The sequence below is a fragment of the Mycteria americana genome, chromosome 2, assembly GCF_035582795.1.
Source record: "Mycteria americana isolate JAX WOST 10 ecotype Jacksonville Zoo and Gardens chromosome 2, USCA_MyAme_1.0, whole genome shotgun sequence".
Lineage (NCBI taxonomy): Eukaryota > Metazoa > Chordata > Aves > Ciconiiformes > Ciconiidae > Mycteria > Mycteria americana.
This window is the reverse complement of record NC_134366.1, coordinates 140982125-141008545: the sequence shown is the minus strand read 5'-3', so window position 1 is coordinate 141008545 and position 26421 is coordinate 140982125. Positions and strand designations below refer to the sequence as shown.

Sequence of the window (26421 nt, the reverse complement as noted above, 5' to 3'; positions counted from 1 at the left end):
GGAAATACAGCAGCCAGGCAGGTGAAAAAATCCTCAGACACATAATTCAAAGGTTATCGTGTAGGAAAAGGGTTAGAGGTATTGTCTCTTTGTAGACAGCATTTGTGAAATCCCTGCTGTAATCATGAGTCCATTCTGCCATCTGTTCTACAAAAACAAAGTTGAAAATACTGAATATCCTTCAGGTGAAAGCTACCAGAATGATTCAGTCTAGAAAACCTTCGGTACAGAAAGAGACTAAAGAAATTATACATATTTCATTTTTTTCCAGAAGAGTAAGAGGAGTCTTGATCATGACTCAAAAGTAACTACACAGAGAAGAGAGTTCTGATAGCAGGAGGTGCTCTGATCTACCAGAAAAAGATACCACCATGCACCAACAAGAAGTTAATTCAAGAAGAACAGGCAGATAGTTTAACCATTAGACTTACTGACTCATGAATTTAATACATTGTCCTTCCTTTAATATCTTTTAATCAAAGCTATGCATCTTTATAAACTACATCTTATAGGACAAACTATAGACTCTGTGCTGAAATTACTTGGTGAGCTTCTGCTGGGGATTCATGGGATGACTCCCATGGAGTTCGTTATGAACTCCTAGGGTTGCATCTCTTCACAAGGATGTGAACTTTCCTCTTTCTATTTCTCTATTGCTTTAACCTGCCTCTCACTTCTGGGGTGCAACAGGGCAGTCACTGACTTCGTAGAATCATAGACCAGCCCAGGTTGGAAGGGACCTCGAAAGATCATCTCATTCAACCTTTTGTGGGAAAGGGAGCCGAGATGAGATTATCTAGCACCATGTCCAATCGCATCTTGAAAACCTCCAGTGATGGGGACTCCACCACATCCCTGGGAAGGTTGTTCCAGTGATTGATTGTTCTCACTGTAAAAAATTTATTTCTTCTATCGAAATGAAACCTCTCCCGGTGCAACTTGTACTCATTAATGACTTGATGAACATGACAATATAATACTATATCCCTATCATCCTGAGAACCATCTCTAAACACATGTCTTTACTCCTACAAGAGTCCAGCATATCCCTTTCATATTTACACAATCCAGGAAGCTGCTCCTGGGTCTGTAGGAGAAACATTGTACTTGGACAATTTCCCCCTGTAAGGGATCTTCAGGGGCAAAGTAATTAATTTTCCCTATTTTAATATGAAAATTTTAAAAGGGATGAATGCCACCTTCTTCCTCATTTCACAGCTGAAGGACTTGGCTAATGATTTGTGACACTACCACCTCCTCCAAGTCTCTCCTCAGGACTGAACTCATCTTATAGACCTATTCAATTGTGGGAAAAACAAGGACTTTTAACACTACTTTTCCACCATGTTAATGTGGTCCACTAATGTGACCGAAGACCTTGGTCTTTGAGGCCAAGAGTGTATCTTCACATATGTTTGGCATAGTGGGAGCAATTCTCTCCTACTACAACATACCAAATAATAAGTAGAATAAATTTGTGGCTGTACACAAGGTGATGTTATAGGCCAGGAATCTACCAGCTGAAAAGAACTTTGTGGCAGGGAAGGGTGAGGATGTGATTCTGTTTAAGATGGCTCTTATTCCTGAATTGTATATACCAGTTGGAAATGATTAAGGGAGTAACACAAAAAAAGCACAATAAGCAAGTTCAAAGAATTACTAAGGAGGTAAAGATAGGTATATTTTTCATACTGTATAGGTATGAAAGGTAAGAGGGTCCATTATGTTCATCTAGTCTGCCCAGACATGCAATATGTGCCAACAACTATCACCCAGTAATTCCTGCATCAATTCTTTACAGACAGTTCCACCCTAAGAGAGATGCTGATAAAGGATGAGATTACAAAACATTTGGGGATGTATAAATCAGTCAGCATGAAATCATAACGGTGGCAGTTAAATTCTAAGTAAGTTAGTAAGAGGTGCAAGAATGCAGAATCAATGACCATGATTTATCTGAGGTGCAGAAAAGGACTGGAGACTGTTCCATTCAGCAATTGATTGGATAGGGAAAAAAAAAAAAGGAAAATGAAGTTCAGATGAGACAAAGAAAATTTAAAAGCAAGATGTGAATAGACTCTGCAGTTGGAACATTTCTGTTTGCCTTATTTATAATGTCTAAGGATATTAAAAATGGCATTTTTCAAAAGAATGTAAGGAAATGAGTGTCCACACCCTTTTGAATGTAATGGCTTTGAACAATTTTTTCCTTAACTTTTCATGGGAAAGCCATCCTCAGGATAGATAGATGCCACCAGCTGCCTGAGACAGCAACTGATTTAAAAGCAGTAAGAACCATAAAGCTTTATTAAGAAAGGTGCCTAGGACATATTGTGCTGGACAAAGTAGAATGTTTTTATTGACTTTTCTTTAAGAATGTATTCTATTACTCATTCTTTCATTGGGAAGAGGAAGCTGGGTGCGTTTTGGAAGTAGAAAAAAGTAATCTCAATAATTATATTTAATACAATAAGAAAGTGAATAGTATTTAACTTTAGAAAAAATGGTCTTAAAGTCATCAAATAATTTTGTGGTAGATCTCAGTACCTGACGGGAGAGTGTCTCAGCTTGTGACAATGTACTAATAGAGGGAATGTTGCAGCCATCAAAAGTGTTTCTTCTCGTACTTATCCTGTCCCGTTCATTTTGTACAGCTGGAAAAGAATAATCATCTCATTTATTGACTTGTAGACATTGCCACACAATATAATTTCAGAAGTTTACTACATAACTATAAGAACCAAAAGGTATGACATTCAAAACAGACCTTGTGCTTTTAGCTCTGAGTAATGAGGAAGGATGACAATACATGTGTATGGTCTTTATCGGTATACTGTTTGCCTGTAAAAACTACGTATAACTAATTGTAGATAGATACTGAATTATCAGCACTTTTGTGACTGGCTTTATTACAGTAAAACCTGTTTTTTCCTTTGAACTCAAACACATGCTGTCGTTTTGTTATTTTAACCAATTTAATAAGTGAGGCTTTATGATAATGGTAGAAATGGACATCTCCAGACTGCTGAACAGGTCAAGAGGTACAGCACCACCACTGACAAAATGTCTCAGTCAGAGGAAGTGTGAAAGCCCTACTCTTGCCCTCCTGTGAGAAACCCTGAAACAAGAATGAATCATGAACTTAGTCCACTAGTAAGATAATTTTGAAATTTAAATCTCATGCTCCTCCTTAGTGATGTTGCATTCCTAGGCAGTTTACAGAACATTAACTAAGTAAAAAAAAAAAAGGGCACCAAAAAAGTTTCAGGCCGGTAAGTTTTGTCTCACGGGGTCCAAAAAAAGGCAGCTGAATGGGCTTTGGATAAGGAATCCTTAATCAGCACATGCAAGGCTTATGAAGCAACAAGGCTTACTTTTGAATTGAAGGAAGAAGAAAAAATAAAACTTTCAATCAGATTTTTCTAAAACCTAGACCATGTCCAAGGTTAGGCCAAGGAGAAAAGAAAAGAAAAAAAAAAAAAGAATTGTGCTGATCAAAATCTTTTTATTGCACAAGGAATCTCATCATCTTTTAAGAGCAGCAGCTTTATTTCCAAAGATATGTTTGCTATTTTGCGGGAAACAATCTGCATTACAGAATTTAGGAGTACTACCAAAGGCTTCAATAAAAAAATAAAATACTCTATACACTGAATAGTTTTCAGGGTTTATCTGAACAATGCACATAGTTTATTCCAGAGGTGTACTAACTTTTTGCCAAGGACACTCACTGATGGGCCTTTTATTAAGGTCACAGAAGAAATGTTGTGCAGTGATAAACACAAAGTGCTAAATGTTCATGTAGACAGGAAACAAAAAATATAACCTTTTTTAAAAGAATGGAGAAAAAAATATTCACTGAATCTCAGCAGCTTAAGTGCTACATAGATAATTAAAATAAGGTCAGCGCTGATTAGTATTAGAAAAATAGTAAGCTATTCTGACAGTCACTAGTGAAAGTCACCGAGATTCTCATTTGAGAGTCATAGGGAAATGCTTAAATTTTCTCCTGTGTATGCATAATTTTGGATTATTAGACTGGATTGTCTGTCTTGCTAAAGTCTTTTTGTCAGTTCATGCTAAAATTGCCTTAAACAGAGACTCCATGAGGAAGGGGGAATATTTGCACAAAGAGGGCTTGTATAGCTTTTACCAGCTGAAGCCTTTCTCACCTTCGCCCTGAAGAAAAGAAAGCGATTTGCTAGAAACAAGCTGAGAAACTATCATACAGACTATGCTACACTTATGCTATAAGACATCCCCTGATGGTGTAGAGAGGTATATAACAACACACAGGCAGTGAGATTTAAAGTTCAGCGTTTTGAATTATTTTAGCACTGGGAAGCCTTGAATAAACATGGCTCGGACGCAATGAAAAACGAAAGTTTTATAGGTAGTGGGACCAGAGGAGACAGAGGGGTGCAAATTAGGTTAAAAGTTTTGTGCAGGATATATATCTTCTCTTCATAAACATGACTCAGCAGCGTGTCTTGTGGCAATGTCAGCTAGCTATGCACTGGGCTGCATTAGCATGTTGAGAGAAGTGATTATTTCTCTGTTTAGGCTCCCCAGTACACAAAAGATGCTGGAAAACTGGGCAGTGTCCAGCAGAGGGCTATGGAGATATAACACACAAGACGCAAAAGGTGAAGCAGAGAGGGGCATCTTTGTTTATGTGGAAAAGAGAGGACCAAGGAAGAGTTGCAGGTCTTAATTTCTGTAGTTTACAGAAAATGGAGCCAGATTCTTCTTAGATGCACAGTGTGAAAGGACAAGAGGCAATGGACACTACCCTAACTGCAGTAAGACACATTCCAATTTTAGATATAAGAAAAAACTCTTCCCAATGAGGGTGGTCAAGCACTGGAAGAAGTTGCTGAGAGAGGTTGTGGAATCTCCCCTCTCAGGGACTGTATAAACCTGCCTGGACGGGGTCCCAAGCAACCTGACTGAACCTAGAAGTTAGCCTTGCTTTAAATGGGGGCCTGGACTAGATGATTTCCAGATGTCCCTTCTGAGCTAAACTGTTCTTTAATTCCAAGGTTTGAAAGTCTGTGAGACTCTGCTTTTTGCAAAACTTTTAGGGCTGCTGTGGACACACAGGTCTTCTCTTTTCTTCATGTCAGATGGATAATATATATATATGTTACTGATTTTAATGGCTCAAATTCCAAAAGGCTAAAGCGTGTTCAAGGAGATCCACAAGAACTAGCAAACCTGTTTCTTACATACACAGTGTAACGCTGTTTAGAATATCCCCCTCCAGCTGCAAGGAGAAAATCCATTTTACCTCATACCAAAACTTGACCACTAGCAAAGCAGTACTGTAGTATAGATATATAAGAGCATAAAGAAACAGCTTCCTTTATCTTAGGGAAGCTATGCATAGACTAAAAATATTATAGACTAGTTACAGTACAGAACTGCGCACCTCACGTTGCAGATTGGCCTTCAGGCAGATACACCATGCTCCCAACAAAACAGGTGACAAAGTTTGTGATGGAAGAACCATTTTTGAGTGCTTTTTTGACCAGATCAGGATGCCTTTTGCCTCTAGATCATAACTGCCAGTGAAGCAACAGTCCCAACAACCTGATACAAAAATTCTCTGATATTCCCACTGCCTTTCTTTTGCTATTGCACTGCTCTTGTGGTCATCTGGACATTCTACTTTGACAGGAGGATCACTGTGACACCCATGTTTCTTCATGTCTGTCAGTGAGATGCATAAGTAACAATCTTCCCGTATTAAGCCCTAATGAGATTAGAAATTTTTTCAATTAATGTGGACACTCCGCTGACAGCTACCACTACTGTTCTCACCACCACTTTTTCGCTCAACTTCACACTCCTTCCTCTGGCTTAAGTGCTTCAAACATTTAAATTTAAGGGAAGCACCAGTAAATTGGCACTGTCATTACTTAGGTAGGGTAGAAACAAAACCCCAGATAAAGATTTTATCACTCAAATTTGGTAAAAATGAAAATTAAAATCTCATACTTTGAACTTTTCCAGGATATGGCTCAACACTTAGAAATCAATGAATTTTGGTGCCAGGATTCATGGATTAAACAGTTGCAAATTCACTTTAAACCCATAGATTCGCTAATGCTCAAAGTGTTAGAACTGCTTACCCACCTGAAAATTAGATGACGCATATTTCACCTCAATATAAAAGCATTTCTCCATCATGAAGGTATTATAGTAGACTTTCCATTGAATTATTCTGCTGGAGTTTTTTAGAATTTTTATTACATTTTAAAACTAATTCAGATTATTTCTCTTTGTATATGAAATAATAAATGATTCTATTACCTTCTTTTTTCATTCCTGCTCGAAAACACTTTTTTAAACGACAATATCTGCATTGATTCCTTTTGTCCTTGTCAACAATACATTGCCGGTTGAATCTATCAGAGACAAGAAAAGGTGAATGTATAAAGCACTAATATAGCAGCACCCTGATTATGAAGAAAAAAAGACCCAACTAATCTGACCTGTCAGAACAATGTCTATAACCACAAACTTTCTTCTTCTGTTTTTTTATAATTATTATTTTTTATTATTCTGTCTTGAGAGGTGTTTCACACCTGCTCAGTTTGCAGTAATAGATGCATGTGTATAGACACATATATGCATTGGAATGGGCAAGTGTGGAAAATTTTGGTGTCGTGCATCATTTACACCTCAGTTTATTTGTGAGATATGTCAGTAACTGGCTGCATCAAATGGCAGTGGGGAAAAAAAAGAAGAAAAGCTACAAATAGAAAAAGGAAAGGACAATCAAGGAAAATGCCAAGCATTACTGGAACAGAGGAGCCCTTAGCTGCAAATCCAGTACCCTTGGTTGGCAAAATTTACCCCTTCTGGGAGATACCAATGAACAAGCTACGTGTATCATTACAGATGACAACCTAAACAGGAAATGAGAGGAAAATTTTCTAACCACACAATGAATAAAGAAGTGAGGAAACACACAGAACATGACACTGCAAAAAGGCTTACCCAAGCTCTCGTGTACATCTACAGGTGTGCCTAAGGGGAATGTATACGAGCCATCCCCTCCTCTCCCTGTTTGCTTCTGCCTTTTTGCTGGTCATGTGTTTGTTAGATAAATAGATCTATGTTTTGCAGAGCTCTTCTTGAAATCACTTATATGAGCTCACCACACCACTTTAAGGCTATGTCTATGCTGTATCACTGTGGTATGTCTATAAGGGAGAGATTTCCTTACAAGAGTATTAAGCAACCAAGGAAGAGTGCAGCAAACAACATTTTCAGTAACAAGCCATTCTTACAAAAAGTTTTCTCCTTTAGTGATTTGTCTAAACTCACAGCAGTTTCCATATATTCTGTGCACAGCTTAAAACTGACATTTTATGGACTTGTGTATGCACAGAGCAATTTGTCAAACATGGTGCACAGACCTGCAGTGTGAAAATTTGGGCAGCCAGACATCCAGAAATTAGCAGACTGCCATTCAGACTGACACGGGGCAAAATGGTCACTCAAAAGAGCAGTGTGTCACTCAAAGTGGGAAGATGTGCAGATGAGCTTGTACAGCCCTAAAACAAGACTCATAAATCTTAGACTTTCTATTCAGAAACTGCCATCATAAGAAAAAAAAATTAAAAGAATTTTTAGAAAACAGTTACACTTTTCATATTGCCAGTGAAAATATGAGAATTTTTCCTTTTTTTTTTTTTCCCAGGAGATGACCTTTGTAATCATAAATAAAAGAGTGAAACAGCTCTTGAGTGATGTAATGGTATCAACAATATCAACAGACATCTGGAATGTAGTATCTAGAACGTGTAATATCAAGTAGTCTTGAAAAAAAGACATTTTTTCCAATCATAAGAATATACCATGAACCACATGCTCATCAAAAATGCTGGTTAGAATTCCTTAAAGAAAAAGCTGAAAACACCCTGACGCAGTTCTGAAAAGCCTGAAAAGGTCTGAATGTAATTTTTGCTTAAATTCATTAATTTAGCGCATCTAGACAAACTTTTGAAATACCTGCATGTATAGACATGATTTTTCCGTATACTGCGTCTAAAGAATCCCTTGCATCCATCACAGCTGGAAGCACCGTAATGTTTTCCAGTCGCTCGATCTCCACATATTGCACAGAGACTACTGACCCCATTGTCAGCAGCATTCATGTTGACAGCTTCTCCTGAACTGTCTGAGAAGAGACAAGAGCAACACACGCAGTTATGGACAAGACTTTCAACAACCACCCCATGAACAATTTGTACTTAAATGGAAGCTTTTTCTGGATTTTTCTCTTTTAATTGCCACTTACTATTTATATAGCACGACATATCTTAATCTTTACATCTCGTTCTTATTCAGATGAACATTTTCAAAGTTATTGAGATGTTAACAGAACTTACGAAGTTCACAACAATAAATAATTTTATTCTAAACTTTTTCCACCTGAAAGGGGTTAAAAATTAAAGTGTAACTCTGTAGGTATGATTAAATATACATTCTTACTAATATGAAGAGGAACTTTGGCACAAAGCAGTGTTGCCTAGTTAGCTGGCAAAGATCTCGTATATCAGTTCTCATAAGAGCTGGCAATAACTGGCAACTATCATACAAAGATACAACTGCATATGTGACATTAAAAAAAAAAAAAAGACAAGACAGTTTTTGCACGATACTTAATGAAAAAAAAATGCATGCTAAGAGGACTGTCGAAGTTTTATTTCCTTGAACAAACTTTCCAAAGGAACATTGGTGCAGACTTTACTTGCACAAGAGAATGTTAGCTATGTGATTAACAATTAGTCACTGAATATGGTAAACAATACTGAAGAAATTCACCTGAAATCAAAACAGACATATTTATTCTTCTTTGAGTCACAAATTTTAACAGACATGTTCAAAGAAATAATTGCAAAATAGCTTTTTCTGTTACACTTCTGGTTTTACGAAAGGAAAGCTGTTTCAATATGCCCTAAACATTTGTAGTTGTTCAGTCGGGGAGAGGAAAGAGTGCCACATTAATTAGTTATTCAAATATGCATTCAAAAGTCAAGTACATGGGTTCATGAACAGTAGATAGGTCGAAAAGTAAAACTGTTAATATTGATACATATTATTATTCATATTATACTAGATCCAACTGAAATGTATTACACAAATATATTACAAAATTTTCATTGTGTCCCAAAGAGCTTACAATTTAAACAGAGTTCTTTAGACAAAGAGAGAAGAAACAACATTTTTTTCTGTTTTACAGAGACATAATTGATAGGAATTATATTAAAAATGGATTAAATAAAAATGAAATCTTAAAGGTAAGAATTTACCTGTAAAGTTCTGTAAAGATTTTATATTAAAACTAAGTTTGTCATGACTGGAGAATTATTTTTAAAAATGGGTTACAGAATTACTTTAGCTAGAAAAAGATAAAGCCTTTCTTTTGAAGTTTTGGAATTTTGCATCATAATGATACAGTAGAATAATTAAAAAGACAGTATTTAAATTTAAGGAAGAAGTATCTCACAGCAATATAAGTTGTGTATATATATAAGGATATACTTATTTTCCTTGGTATTATTCTGAAACAAAATGTCTGGGAAATTGACCTGATTTTGCAAAATTCTTTGATTTCAACAGAACTGCATAATCTGCCTGAATGTGGCTTGTTAAACTTGTCTGAATGAATGTTTCTAATTAATTTAGACAGCTAGAAAAGACACATAGGAAGGTTCATAAGAGGCAGCTTTCAGTTCTAGACTAGCACTGTAGCTCCAAGACAATCTTTTTATAAATTCTATAAGAAAATATGTAGGCTAAACTCAAAGCAAACTCTAAACAGAAAAAGGCTACACCTAATAACTAATAATTATTACACTAATCGCTTACAGTGAATAATTTAACTAGCTCTATCACCAACACATAATGCAACACAGCATAACCTCCCTAATCTGCTTTCCCATTTTATGTAACCTTAACAGATCTGAAAGGGTGCTATTCAGCAAAAACCAAACGACCAATGAAATCACCCATATTAGAACAAAAAGCAGAGAAATCATCTAAAAGTTACATAATCATTGTTGATAGCTTCAAAATCACTTAGGGCATAAAGGTCTGTTTTTTCTTCCTAAATCAATAACCAAATCTACCATCTGTTTACTAAGCTTGCTGTGAAATAACATCAGAAATTCAGATAAAACTTCAAGCCCAACAATAGAAACTAACTCGGGTTCTATATGGCAGAAATATGTGGAAATGCAGGTGCTAAGTATTTTTCCTGTAAATCACTAAATATTTGTTCTGCCTTTGAAAAATATGTACCCCAATAGATCCATGAATTATACTTTATGATACAATGAAACAATTTTTTAAGTATATTGGAAGATTTGGAAAGCCATTTTAGAGTAGTTTAATTTGCCTGATACTTTTCTTCACTTTAGTAGACTGACATTTCCTTTTTTTTTGGTCAGTACTTAATGATGGCAGAATGAAATGGTGTGCTTCCTATTTCAAGCATAACTTATTAATACAATTTCTCAAAAAATTATTGCATTAAAAATTAACGCACCGGAAGTTAAACTGTTACATTAGCCAAACGCAAATAGTTTTTCTCAGCTAAACAATAGCCTCTAGAAAGCCAATGTGATCTTTTAAAAAAAACACTCTAGTTCATATATACACATACCTAGAAAGGCTAGATTAACATTTAAATAAATAAAATATTAGTCCAACAATTAGAAACTAGGCATCAAGAAACAGTAGCAATTTTTTTTTCATAAGCCTCTGGATCATTTTGTCCTGTCCTTCTGAGTGTTATATACGAAATATACTTTCATGTCCAAACTGTCAATACTAGTTATTCATTTGTCTCACAGTAAATAAAACAACTGCTGAATACACCATTTTCTTCCTTTGATTAACTGACTGGTGACAGTACAGTTCAGTTACTTTATTACATATAACCTCTCTTTTATTTTCCTTAATGTTAAAGAATTATAAAGTTACTAACTTAGAGTTAGTGATGAAGTGTAAAAGAGCAGATTTGTAGTTTGAAAACAACCCCCAAATGCTCCATTAATAAAACGTTTAGCTAACACCTTATAGCATTACTAAACTTCACTTTTTCTGTTAACTGGCTTATTTTGCATCACGGAGCAGAACTCACCGTTGCCATTATAGAGAATCTGCATAGTTTCAAACTCCAGTGCCGTATACGTTGGATCTAAAACTTCACTGTAGTTTGCCATTTCCATGTCTAGCATTGGTTCTGAAAGCCTCATCATTGAATGCAAAAGCAGTGAAAAAGCTGCTCAAATGTACAACCTTCCCATTCTGTTTCACAGTGATTGATAATCCAAAGTTAACTATAACTGTGTCACTTACGTGCTGCAATGGGAGGAGCTGGAAAACTGCTTCTGCATGCTATATTCTACCTGGGTTTTTTTTTCTTTTATGATACAGTGCAACCCTTCTGATAATCTTGGAATGCTTTATGGAATAACCTTATCAGGAGTTGTACTGGTTACAGTTCTTGAGTGAACCTAAGGACATGCAGGAAGCTTCCTATCTCCTATGCCCTGCTACACATTTTGTTGTCAATGTGTGGTATAAATAGTCCTAAACAAACCACCCTGGTTGTTCTATGTAAAGAGACTGTAGGTTCATATGCCATTTTGCTCTCTCTCTTCAGAACAATAAGGAAGTGTGATATGATTATGGACTATCCTCATACCCAAAATATCCATCATCGTATTTTAAAAGACAGCTGCAAAACCTCCCATTTTTACAACGGTTAGCGTTCTTTAACAGCGGCAAAGAGCTGGCTGCGTAGGCACGCTTAACCAAAGCCTCAAGTAACACAAGCTCTGTAGCAAGAAAGGCCAGTTTATAGATCCCCTCCATCACATACTGTGTTGCTGTGATGGCTCTAGGCAGCGGACCTTGCACACTCTCAGAAGGTGGCTTCCTGCTCCAACTCTTCTTCACACAAGATGTGATGGCAGCATATTGTTTTTAAGTACCATTCAGATCCATAGGGAAAAAAAATCATTCACCTTCTCTGAAAAGAACCTCTGGGTAGGTCCACTGCTCATCAGTTGGTACACATGGCATGTACAAACCCAGTTAAAAACCCTCCTGTAAAGCCGCTTGAATCTGTGCAAAAATTGCTGAATTTCACTTGCTCATCAGGTGTTTTCAAATGCTGGATAGAAGAATTTCAGATGTTATTACTTCTCAAAAAATTCTTTATAGAAGACTTCCCTTTACACTGCTGACCAACAGTTACATTAAAGATTACATATATAGGAAAACTGTCCAGTTTACATTTAATTTAGAGCAAATAACTGTATATAGAGCATTAAAATGCTTATATGAATGGAAAGAATGCCTGCAGTTGCTGTTCAGTAAAAGTAGCTGCAAAATGGCACCACAAAAAACTCCTTGATTAAGAAAACAAAGAAAAGCAATTGGTGACAGACAAGCTACTGATGAAAAAGGAAAATTTACAGGAAAAGATCTAGAAAAAAAGCATTCCGAAATTCATCCTTCTAATTTCCAAGTCCCCAGGGCTACCCGAGAGGCACAAATCATCCTGTCTGCTTGTGGACACATGGATGCAGTCTCAGGTCAGTTCTCCTCCCGGCCCCAGTGAAGGCCAGTGGCCTAATTATGACAAGAGGATTCTTGTATAAGTGGCTATCGCAGAGCTATCCCCAAACCAAAGAGCATTTACAGGCGTGTTACTGCTTGCACAAATTCTCTGCAGATTTTGGAGGGTCTCCACAGGGGCAACCTACTGCTATTCCTTTTCCTTTAAACCACTCATCCATTATTATATTCAATGAGATATCAAAAACCTGTGAAAGTTACTACTTAAAAAAGGGCAAACCTATAATGCCTTCATATGAATAGCACACTTATTAATGACCAATGTAACTACAAATACTTCCTATACCCTACAGAAGACAAATAATATATGGGAATTATATAAGATATTTAAGTTTATGACTGAAATGTTAGAATATTTCATGCCTACAGTCATGGAAGAAATTCTACTCACAGCATCATTTCACAGTGCTGGAAGTGTACAGTTTCACTGTCTTTCACCATAGCCAGTATTTTTTTCTTTTTCTTAAAGAAGCATACTAAGTATCTTTGTAAATTAAGATTGATGAAAAGCTATTTGTTGACAGCCTGTATTTGTTTAGGAAATCACAGTAGCTTCATCACAAGATGGAATCATTTTATACTATCTGATGGTTCATTTTGAAAAGTTTTGTCAGTAGCAGAATTTGTTGTATTCGCTACAACCATTTGTTGTATTTGTATAGTGTTTGCTACAAAACTAGTTACATGACAAATGATTCATTGCATTAAATATGCTATTTAAAATAATATACAAAGGTTTACTTGTTAACTAGAATTATCTTTTGTTCCTTAGTGCCTAAATTTTGATAAGATTTTCTATAAATAATCTCTGGCTTTTCATACCAAAATTGTATGCTACACAAATACAAACATATCTAAGACTAGCTGAGTTTTATTTCAAAACTCCAGTCCCCAAAACACTCTGGCATATGAGTAACTTTAAAATAAGGGAATGAATGTAAGATGGAAGATATCATGTATGACATGATCAAATCCTGCTATTCCCACCGCTGTTAGCAGAACTTCTTCAGTGCTGCCAAAACAGGCCCCTCAGTGACTACTAAAGAGAGGGAATGAATTGACCCTTCATACTTCTGTCATATAAAAACTCATTTCAATTGATTTTTTAATATGGGAAAATGTACACTATAGGAAAGCCGTTCTTTATACTATTTTTTTCATGTTTTGCTAAGGAAACTTCTTACAGTCAAATATTGCATTTATAAAAATCTGCTTTCTGGGGGATTTTTGGCATCATGAAGTAAATCATGAACAATTAATGTATTGTAAATGACTACTGTAAAATATTAATGTTTTCTTTCTGCCTTAGGTGGATCAGAATGCAGTCCTGAAATTAGAGCAGTTGAGGAAAGAAGCTAATGATGAACAGCTTGAAGCTAATGATGAACAGCTTTTGGTCCTATGTCAGTCCAAGGTTTATAATGTTCACTAGTATTCAGAAGACCCCTACACATCAGTTTTCTTTTCATATTGGACACCTACACTGTTTTTCAAATTCTGAATGACCTTGCAGCTTGTAGTATGAGATGCTCTTTCAAATTCTAAGTCATCTACTACTGACAGCTAGTAAATATTAGCCTTAGGTAGCAGAAGTTTTAAAATTGTATAATTAATTAGTCAAACTGCGAAACACTCCTTTCAGCTAAATTAATTTGAGTGAGAAATTATTTTTCAGAATAAATTTTGCAGTAATTGTGAAGAAAGAGAAAGCTACACAATAATGTTTTTGTTCATGTGGTTTAGCTGTGTTTTTTCTTTAAATCTGATGACCTCACGATCACATAAAGAAAGCATTCCTATCTTATCTTTAAGACTATTAACTCTGTTAATTGTTCAGCTCTCCATATTAAATGTAATCATTCTTTCTGATTGTGGTATAAAATAGAACACAAGCTAATAAAATCAAGGTTATTTCAATAAAAGTCTCCCTGAAAATAAAAATAAATCTCAAACTACTATTACAGTTTTGGTTTTGTTTGTTTGTTTTGGTTTTTTTTTAATAAGTAGCAATATGTCCTTTTATTATTCCAGCTTAGCAAGAAATGTAGGTCCCTATGAGAAAGTCTTTATTAAAAGTTTGGGGGTTTTTTTCTTGTTTCCCATGTGTTTGATGTAAGGAATACATCTTCACGGTATTTCTTTGTTTTGCAAGTACAGTGAGTTGTGGTGGTCATACTTGGAAGGCATCCTATTTTTGTCAATAAGCTGGCATATTTATCCAGTATGTTAATAAAACACACATTTTGATATGTCTCTCCTCCCATTTGCTGGCACACATGTGAGAAGGGGTACGCAGGGATTCTGTACTAACCAAGCCTAATGAAACCATACGCTGAGCCAGAACGTCACCATACTACAGTAAACTCAGCCAAAGATCTCCAAGGTAGAGTTTATTTGCCAAAAGCTTGCTACCCAGGAAGTGGTGTGCAAATTTCTGCACGTCAGCAGGGAATCTCATCCTTGGCTTACAAAGACACACGCCCATGTAATACCAGAGACCAAGTGTCCCTCTCCTGTAACACACCCTCAGCGCCAGGAAGAACACTGCCAGTCACCATCGCATCAGCTCTGCTGCCACCCACCCCCAAGTATTTCATAAACGGTCCATGAATAATGACTGGGAAATGTTTGCTTGTATTCTAAAACATATAAAATTATGACGTGTTTGACATGAAAAGATTTGTAACACTCTAGTATTGCTTTATTTGATAGAGATGGCTGGCTTTTTATTTTTTAAATAAAATTGTTAGAGTTGGATCAGATCTAAAAATTAGTGATAAAATCTAAATGTGTATTACCAAATTTCTTAGACTTCTTGGAAAATAAATAGCCTTTTGTACTTAAGACCTAAATACCATGATGGAAACATGGCTACAGTTTCTCTAAACTCTAAAACATTACAGCAAGTCTCTTAACATTGTCATGCCCCTCTCCCCCCCCCAAAAAAAAGTTTAGAGCCAAACAAGGACAAAGTTGCCTTTGTGCTGGTTAATGTTAAAGGATTTTTCAGAACAATTTGTGAATCATGAGAGTAAATGCACAGCACAACAACTGCTTCCAGTAAGATGATCAAAGGCACCATCTCATACATACTTCTCAAACCCAGCATCAACTATCAGCGTTACCGAATAAATTCATGGCACTTAGATGCTTCTGTGCCTTTTATTTCACATCTTCCTTTTGACTTTGTCTTAAAAATATAGTGGTTAAATAAAACACTAGAAAAGCAAAGCCAGTACCAGAACTGAATAACAGGTTTTCACGGCACACTTATTAGGTAAGGTGGTAAGATTAATTGCAACAAATCATGCCAGATGAAACATAAGTACAGATCTTCGTGGGAAATCTAGGCTAAGCCTGTTTCCATTACACACATTTTTAGACACTTAGACCACCCCAGGCATTCTATAAACCCAAGATTTTTGCACATATTGAATCTGCCTCTTTTTTCATTTGAATTGGTGATTCATTATGTTGAGCTCCACTGTATCATACAGCAAAAATACATAGCTTTCTTTAATAAGTTATGATGAGGGTTTTTTTTTTCCATTTTGGTGTAACAGGGAACAGACCATTACCGCGAGCTCTGAACTGTCTTTGTATTTATGCTTTTGGCTTCATAAAGTATCTGTCTTGCAGAACACCGGGCTACAACTTCAACAGCTATGAATATGAATAAACACAGAAAACAAAGAACTATTCTGGCTTCTGACTTCTCAAACACTATGGACCCACCCTATTTAGCACATTTTGCAAACTGTAAATATTGCCAAAATAGTTATCAAGATGTCAATGACTAGTCTACATCAGAGTTTCAAAGCTGAGTAGGAGATTTAACACTCCAAATTCTATGAAGTGCAATTTACAATTTTAATCTTGCATCCACTAGGGTCTTTGCCCTGTCTGTACTTGAGGGGAAATATCAAAGGAATATGAAAGCTCTAAAATATTTTGAGCCTGAAGAATAGTTGCTGCAGGATAATTTTGAAGATAATTTACAATGGCTGAGGATATAGCCTGCTTTCAGATCCTCCCTCCCTAGTCCAAATTTCATTCTCTGCAGCTTATTCTAAAAGGATAAATGATTTATTCATTTTATATACCACATTGTCATTGAAGTGATATGCTACTAGCATAGCAACAGTAATATAATGGTGCCGTATGCAAAGGGAAGATATTATATCCACTACTTAAGGTCAAGGTAAACAAAGCTATGTGGTTTATCTGATTTTATTTATCACTTACACATACGCGTAATACATGCAATTTTATTTATCACTTACACATATATCAGTGAGTGCCTCAGGTATCATCTCACAAAGTGCAAGACACATTCCACTTTGCAAACCCTTATTTGCGCTCTCTCTTTAACAGAAAGGTGTGTTTTGAGGATGATTCTCATATTGCATTCACCCACACTCTGCACAGACCAAAATTATTAAGGTAGTATCTTCTGCATTTTCCAGATGTGCTGTGCTACTTTCTGTCAACGGTTTAGTGAAACCAGTGGTATATCTGTGTGTGGTGGTCCTGCAGCGGCACTCTCCAGCCATTGATTACCTACTAGAATCAGGAATATTTTTGCTAATGTTATTATTTCACTTCTTTATTATTCCCATGTGGCAGTGAATTTCTTCAACTAAGGAGAGATGGATCACACCTATAATAATTGTATGTCCGCAGCTAATAGTTAAAAACTTTCTTCTGAGGTTTCTCAGCCTTCAACTTAGCATAGGGCTTTTGGACAGCCTTTCACCAAATAATACCACTGCTGAAGAGTAGGAAATAGTCCAGGAAAAGCCATCTCATAGCCAAGAGGTCACATATGGACCACTGCATATAGGCCACCATGAAATGTCAACTAGCAGCTGTGCAACTGCACTGATGGAGAGCGGTGTGTCTCCATCAGTCAAGGCCATGATGGTGCTTGTTGAAGCAGCACATTTCTAAAGGAAGATGTAGAGGGATAGCTAATGGTGAAGTGGAAGCCTGATGACAGACAGAACACAGTATGCCAGGTACAGGGGTTAGGAGGTAAAGACTGAGGGCACAGAGTAGTTACATTCCTTTATCAAGCTGTCCACAATAGACTGCAACATATGTAGATATCAAATGTTATGCAGATTTAAAATCTCAGCTTATATATGCATATGTATGGGTATAAGTATGTGTATGTGTATATATGTACACATCGGAATTTATTTTCAGTGGTTTTGTGACAGCTGGATTTGCCTCCTGAATTATCATTGAGTATACCTACAAAAGTGGATTTGACTGGGGGAAGCTCTCCCTCCTACATACTGGATCCTAGTAATTTTTGATGTTGTATTGTCCGTGTGCAGGTTCTCTCCATGAGCTAGTAGTAAATCTGTATTTTGCCACTTCAATACGTTCCTGTGCTTGCTTTGTATCCAGATTAACAGTAAATTTGCTAACTCTATCTGGGGTTAGCAGGCACTATTAGAAAATTGTGCATTTTCATGGGGAGGAAGGATAAAAAATAGGATACATTTGCTTTTTACATAGCAACAGATAGGGTTTACTGTTAGGTATGAGAATTACTGTGAGGTAGACTTTAGTATTTAATATTTCTATTTTAACTTAATATTCTTCAGTTCATTTTATTCTTGAAAACTCACAATAGCCATGAAGTGTTACCATTTTAGCGGGCTTAAAGGATTTTTGTAGCATAGAGTTTTGTGGTGAGATTTGCTGAGTTACAGTTAAATGACTGGAGTCACTTGTTAATTATTTGCTTAAATCAGGTAACTTATTATTTTCTGATACACACAGGAAAATTAATAAGAGACTTGTCCTGGAGAGCAGAACGAAATGAGAAGAAAAAAGGAAAGAGTTCAGGTGTAAGATAAAACCAAACCATCATGATATCGATAAGCAAGACTAAATACTCCTGTTCAGTCATGTCCAGGTGATTAGTAATTTCTTAATAAGCGTCCTTGGCAGGTTTTTATGCCAACTTGCTCATAAACAATGTTTTATATAGCCAGTTAGATAAATTTTACTTACAATTTAGCCACATTTATCTTGAGAAATACCATATAATGAGATTTTTTTTTCCACAAGTAAACAACCTTGCCTTTGTCATACACAATGAAAGAGTTCAAAAACAGGTTAACCAGTATCAAGGCAAGGTTTGCTTGGGTTTTTTTTTCAGCTTGCCTAGAATCTTTCTTTTCCATGTGATGAATTAATCACAGCAAGTCTTCTAATTTCTATATTCTATCCCCTGCTAGATGAGTTATATATGCTACATAATGTTTCAAAACAAACTCAGTACACTTCTGCCCATGTTAGTGACTATATAACTCTTGGTCCTACGTAAAAGGCTAATTAAATAACTGAATAGTCAGACAAGTCCCATTATTTTCAGTTACTCTGTCTAAAATTAAAATTTTTAACTAAAGACTAAACTGACTCATCACATTCCTGCAGAAAGAACGTTGTGTCAACACACTTGGCTTAACTCTTCCAAGACGCTGGCATGGTTATGCTTAGCTTGACAACTTCTCTCATTTTTATTGTTACGAAAATCAGTTAATGAGAAGTTCAGAGCATGTTAAAGACTATGAGTTTAAACTGAAAGTATGGCAAAGGGACAGAAAATTCAAAATACTACCCGAATAAAGGAACAACATGAAAGCATAAAGGCATGTAGTCTGTTTCAATGAACTTTTGGATCATCTCTTTAAAGTATCAAAATAACTCGATTTTATGCATCAAATAAATATGAAGATTTTTAGAACAACTCATCTCCTGGGGAGGCATGCATGTAAAATACCCTGATTCTCAAAGGGATACTTTTAACTCTGAGAACAGTAATATATGATGGGATTGAGTACTGCTGAAAATCTAGCTTGTAAAGCATATCAAAACCAACAATCCAAAGCTTCTAAAAATCCTAAATTGGGCCAAGGAAACCATTACACTAGGTCATAAACCAAGAAATTTTACATTAAAATTCTTACATTATTTTCCTTAAGAGAACAAAGTCATTCTTGGTTTCAGCAAACATAAAATGACAACAGTATCTCCTTGAAAATACAAACAACATGGCTGTCCGAAGAATCAGGGAGGCCCTGGCCACTTGATATCTTTATGGGCAGAGGCATCTGCATTGTAAGTGCAGTAAATTCAGATCCCAGTGCACGTGAAACAGAATCCTCTGGAGAAGGAGCTTAAGTCTATTCTTTGCTGTACACATACAGATCCGCTCTACAATTGGCCAGTGGTTATCTCTTAATTTTAACACATGCTAGGTGTGTTCCCAGGTAGGAATAAAACATTAACTACTGTGACTTCCAAGAAATACAGATATATCTGCTCCCAACAGATTTTTTATCAGTGATTTTAGTATGCTCAAAATCAGTAAAGGTCCCTTTTAAAAGCTGATGATAAATATTAGAAAAACAAGGTGGGCTGCATCCCTCTGATTAATAAAGCCGGAACACTGATCAAGCTGAGCAGGAAACAAATCACTGGCATGGAAACTATGAGACAAACAGTCCTGCAAGGTTGTACTTAGTCTCTGTCTTAAGAGCAGGTAAGAGGAAACTTTGAGAAATGGTCATAGGTGCAGTTATGAGTAAAAACACAATGTAAATCATCAAGATGCAATCTCAAAAGTTATGTGTAGCTGCAATAATGTAGGTTACATGATCAGTTCTGCCTTAAGTATTATAGATAACAGCTGTGTCTGGGTGGGTTTTCTGGACATCAGCAATATTCATATGGCTGTATTCCTTGTTTTTAATGTATTCATGTAGGTAGGCTCTATTATTTTATCTGACAACCTTGCAGTCAGTAACATTATCTCCATATCTGTGAGAGAGGGCCAAACTATATTCCTCTTTTTATGAACAGAGAACTGAGGCAAAGGCCAACTAAAGATAGTGTTTATGACGCTTGAGTACACGTGTCTACAACATAGTCACCTGCATGCAAACTACATGCCTAACTCCCTTTGTATACAATGATCAGAAACAGGCACTTCTAAACAGATTCATCAAACCTATCTTTGACAGTAAATCTATCTTTGAACTGAATCACCTCTCAAAACACTAATTTCTTCCCACTGGTTGTCTAACCAAAGCGTTCACACAAACACAACAGACACCTAGAGTTAGGTGGAGTGAGTCTACGCAAATGACTCCCCAAAATCAGAGAAGAGAGCTGATGGTGGACACCCTGGGTAGAGACCTACCTCCTGCACTATCCACCTGAGCACTTTCTCAAAACTGAAAGTATCTCATATAACCCACCTGTTACAGGTTATGAATGCCGGGAAAAAAACATAATTTATCACATTTTAAAACAAATTCAAAATTATTGTTATACTCCTAGTTCACATAATGGATGTTTAGTCCAGCTTAAGACATGTTTCAGAGGGCCTGAGCTTCAGGAAGAGAGTCAGCCAACTTAACGTGTGCAATCATAAAATGATGGACACTATACCAAGTGAGGATTAACAGAATGAGACCCAGGTATCTCTGCGTTTGACAAAAACTGAGATACATGTAATATAATCCAAAAATAAGCTAGGTGAAGAACATTCCTCATAACAGAAAGCGACAAAGGAGATGTCAAGTTACCGTACCTAAATGTGGAACAGCTGTCCTGCACGGTCTTGCCTGCAGTGCCGGTTTGTGAATGTGTACCCAAAATCCCTGGAGGATAGGCCTCTATAATTTGCTTTGGAAGGTACACCAAGCATGCACACAGGCTCAGAGCCTAGCTGATACCCCCTGTGGCCTGGGGAGCCAGAAATACAAGGCACGCAGAGGACACAGGTCACTTCCCCACCCTGCTGGGACACTATTCAAGTGCATCTCCTGGGGCCAGGGCTGTGATGCACTTATCCCACAGTGTAGATGCAGCTGCAGGAACAGCTTTCCACTTGAAGTTAGGCTGCCTTATCAAAGCTACACTCTATGTTGAACAAAAGGAGAAATCAGAACTAATCTGCTAAATTTATCACAGAGGACACACAAAAGTTGTTGCACTACATGGTTTTTGTGATTTTTCAGAACAATGCAGTAAAGATATACATCTTTCCATCTGATTAAGGAGGAAAAGCAGCTGTAAACTGTACTTTCTGCTGATTAAATGCCCTGACAACACCTAAAACTGATTCATCTTCCAGATAACATTGCTTTAATTAGACACGTGAGAAAATATCTAAGGTGACAGTCCACTTTTGATCAATAAGTTCTGTAAATAAATAGCACTTAAAACACATTAGTATTTAAATACCCCTAGATGATTTGTGAGAATGGCAAAAGTAACTTCCTATGAAAAGTTAGTCTTTCAACTTCCAAAAAGAAGCAAAATCACAGTAGAAAAGAATGTCCTAATCAGAAAGAACCGCAAAATAAATCTGTTTAGGAATCAGGAAGACTGAGTCAGTAGCAGTGGTGTGCAAGGAAACAAAGATGACTTCACTTAGACAGGTGATGAAAAGGTCACTACTGGGTGTATCCTAACCATTTATGTTAAGGTTTTATTACAGATACAACTAATTAGTCATTTGAAAACTTTCAGAATCTGCAGGTGAGTGGAAAAAATAGGCATAACAGGATTTTCTTTTTTAGGTGATGTAAGGTCTAGAGTTCAAGGCACTGTTATAGCAGACTGACTGTTACACCTAGCAGCAACAACACAATCACTGCACCAAAGAGAATATCAACACTGGCTGCTTGAAGTGGATGTCCTGCTCAGTCTACAAAATGCACCTTCTTGCTAAAACTTAGCCTTGCCTGGGCATTTGAATAAGTACAACTAAAACACTGAAACTTATTTGTTATGCTTTTTTTTCACATATAATAAATGTTAGGGATAGGAAACATGATAAATATTTTCTAATTGAAGATTGATGTGACTTGTCTCATTTGATCTGCATAGCATTCTTGGGAAAAAAACATGAAACAAAACTACAGCACTGTTGTCTACTGTTGTCTTGGAAGGAACAGTTAAAAAAAAAATCTGAAATCCAACCATTCCTAGGAAGTGTGGCAGAAATAAGTACTTGGGACCCCAAAGTCTTCAGAATCATTGAATCCTAAAAAGACATGAAGACACAGTCTTTGTTGTAAGCAGTTTTATTTTACGTAAGTGAAGTTGTATTTTTCATTTTTTAGGAGAGAAAAGCAAAGAGAAGACTCAGAGGTGAAACGGGACACTGGGTTCTTTGCTAATATCTGAGACTGAAGAGAATTAAAGTGACTAAAGTAGTATTGTAGCAGATTGCTGTGCTATATTGTTTTGAAGAGAAGGAAGAAAAAAAGGAAAAGGAAAAGGAAAAGGAAAAGGAAAAGGAAAAGGAAAAGGAAAAGGAAAAGGAAAAGGAAAAATGATAATAATTTTTAAAAAATATTACTGTCTTGATGTTATTTCCTGAAGGGGACCTGAATATAAAATTCAGTCAAGGAACAAGAGATACAGTGAACTAAAAGGCTGGGCATTTCTATGACACCCGATAATCAGTTTTATGAGTTCAAAAGGAGGAACTATATGAAATACCACTATGGACATGAGGAATCCTTAATACATTCTTAATCCTTAATTTCAAGGACCTCAGGAGATCATCTAGTTCAACTTTCCCTTCAATGCAGATCATACCAGGTTGCTAAGGGCTTTATCCACTCATATATTGAAATACTTTGAAGGACAAACACTGCCCGACTTCTCTGGGCACCCTGTTCCTCTGCTGGACCTGATCCCCCCTGGTCCTCGGCAGGGGGATTTTTCTCCTTACATCCGGTCTGAAATTCTCCTGTTTCAACGTAATGTCCATAGTCTCTTGTCCTCCCACCTGCACCACAGTGAAAAGCCTGGCTCCATCTTTTCACAAACTGCCTTGAAGTACCGGAGGCTGTTGTGAGGCTCCCTCTCCCAAATCCATCTCATCTCCAGGCTGAAACAGCTCTGGTCTGTTAGCTTCTCCTCAACCAAGGAGGTGTTCCAGCCCCTGACCATCTTGGTGGCCCTCCACTGACCTTCCTCCAGTTTACCCATGTCTTTCATGGAAGGAAGAAGGGGGCTGGGCAGGGAGGGGAGGTGGAAAAACTGGATGCACTGTTTCAGATGCCATCAAACAAGTGCTGAGTAAAGGGGGATAATCACTTCCCTCGATCCTGCTAATACAGTCCAGGATGCTGTTGGCCCTCTGCTCACAGGACACACTGCTGGCTCAGGCTCTGCTTGCTGTCTACCAAGACCACTTGGTTCTTCTCAGCAGAGCTTCTCTCCAGCCAGTCCCCTAATTCTTCCCCCAATACAGGATTGTTCCCCAAGTGTCCCCCAGTTTCTCAGTCACAATACCTTTCTAGCCTCCCCTGGATAAATTACTACAGCATTCTCTATTTTCTAGATGTATACATAAATTAAGTTACCATGATGAACTTGGTTTGAAAAGATTGACTTATGACTTAGCTGTCTCAAACAGTTTTAATTAAAATACTGCCATATCTGTTCACTTAGCCAGAATAAGAAGTCAGCCATTCGCTTCCACCAGTACTTCTGGAAACCTTTCGTAGAGCCAGCAGAACTCATCTACACCTCCTCCTATCTGTCATTCAGCCGACAGTGAATGGCATTTCTGCTTCCATCTGCACGAGGAGGGGTTTAAAAGCTGCCATTACAGCTGGAATTAAGGAGCACTAATGGCTTGCCAGCCATGTTCAGGGCACAAGAATGTACATCTTACAGAGGGAGACTAAAAGGAGTTGGTTTGCCCGTCTCAGGAAAGTGAAAAGCGAGAGGGAGTTTATTCTACAAATAAATCATGCATGGTAAACATCGTAGGGGGAAAAAAATATTTAGACAATAAAACAATGCTGCCATAAGAACAAAGACATAAATTTGAGGCTGGCAAGCGGAAAGCTTCTAAACATGGCAGGGTTACGGCACTGTAACAAACCTCCATTTAGGTAGTGGAGGCGAGGAACCTAACTGGTTTTAAGACACGGAGAGAAATTTATGAAAGGCATTATATGGGTTGGTGACATCAGCCAAGCTGATGAGTCAGGAAATCTCTTCCAGTCTTATGTTGCTGAACATTTGCATCATGAATATATTTTTAAGTGGTCAGTGAACAATATCAAGTGTGTTATTCTAATTATGAATTAAACAAATATAAATGCCAGAAAGTTAACCTTAGTGTGATAAGCAATTAACAGAATTATGCTGTGACTGCAGCTGATACATAATTAACAACCGCTGCAAATGATGTTATCCATCTAATTTGCCCAGATTGGAGTAACATTATTCTTAGGCATGTTTAGCAAGTTCTGCGGTAATGTGCACTTGAGTGAAGTGCTCTTTACTAAAGTGTTCAAATTCACAAAGCTGTTATTAGAATTGCAAATAAGGTATACACCAGCATCATTTCCTCTGCCCATCATTTTCTCTTCTTTGGAACTATCCTTGACAGAAAATCAAATTGTAACAAGTCCAAAGGATGTTTGCACAAATTGAGCAAAAGTGGCGTTATATAATTAAACAGGGAAAATGTGCAAAAAGTCATCCTGATGAACCAAGTGGGACTGAATTCAAAACACGAGTTGCTGCTGAGTAGGAAGGAACAAGAATCATGGAGTTCACTGGGGGACAGAGGGAAATGTCCATGGTAGAATTCACTTAAGAAAGTGGAAAGGGGAAAAATATTTTTTGAAGTGTTGTATATTTAAGGTGCAGAACTGAAGAATATCTGATCATTCAAAGCCTAATGAAATCAGTAGAAAAAATCACCACCTTTCAAGGACTGGGTCTTCATGGTCAATACATGTCAGAGCTGCAAAGTCCTTAATTAGCTGGTTAAAGCATACCAATTTAAAAAAGGGAGAAGAAACTAGTGGTTCACAGGTCTTCTGTTCATCTTTCCCAGAAGGATATTGGAAAATCTGGACAACTGGAGAAAGTAATAATATATGATGAGGGAGCAGTTGCCTTTAAGGAAGGCCTTGGGTGAACACAGCCTTGGGTGAACAATATAATGATATCATTTGGCAAAAATCTTTGGGGTGTGCATACCTTCCACCAACCTACCAGCAAGTTCTTCAATTTCATTGGTATTTATGTGGCTTTCAGGAGCACATGAAACTGTTGGACCTTTCCAACAGCTGCGTCTCCAAAAGGTCATCATTTTCTGAGAGTGGTGTGTATTAGCCTATTGTGTATTAGGTGTGTATGTCCTATACCATAGGACAGCTAATGGTATAGTCTCTAGCAAGCAAGGAGGTTATTGAAGCATGTAGCAAAACTTTACTTACATTCAAGAAAGAAAAGAACAGAGTACAGAAGCTTCAGTTCTCCATATACAGATGAGGAAAGGCTGATATCCTAGGCTGTGTTTCCATCCTCACCTCTAGGTAATATCTGCAGCCAATAAGAGTAAAATAAATGCTAAGCTACCTGCAATGCAAACCAACTATGCTCCTAAAGAAAATTCTTACTTGAATTATAAAGGTTGAGAACACGGTGCTTTCATTCAAGGTACCAAGGCATTTCTGAAGATTAAAAAAACTTCAAGAAAATGCTTAAGTCATCAGACAATGTTGATGCCAGATTTTCTTCCACTTGTAGAATAAAAAAGCATAGAATTTATACAATGTCTTGAAATACTATCTGGAAGGACTACATATAGGGAATAAGACAAAATGGTTTTAAGACTGTGGAACTGTTGACATAGAAGCATATGAATAAAAGATTCCCTGCTCTTTGGATGACTCTAATGTTCAG

General features: G+C 37.0%; 1 protein-coding gene across 1 annotated transcript in view; it reads right to left on the bottom strand.

The window, feature by feature from the left end:
* The window catches only part of HNF4G (hepatocyte nuclear factor 4 gamma), a 37218-nt gene extending 11166 nt beyond the window's left edge, over window positions 1-26052 (bottom strand). The window contains exons 1-4 of the mRNA XM_075495732.1: window positions 25953-26052; window positions 8023-8191; window positions 6316-6410; window positions 2548-2654 (exon numbers count right to left, since the gene is read on the bottom strand). Coding sequence (XP_075351847.1) covers window positions 2548-2654; window positions 6316-6410; window positions 8023-8168 — 348 coding nt within the window. The 5' untranslated portion in view covers window positions 8169-8191; window positions 25953-26052. The remainder of the gene's footprint in view (window positions 1-2547; window positions 2655-6315; window positions 6411-8022; window positions 8192-25952) is intronic.
* Window positions 26053-26421: the final 369 nt, after the last annotated feature.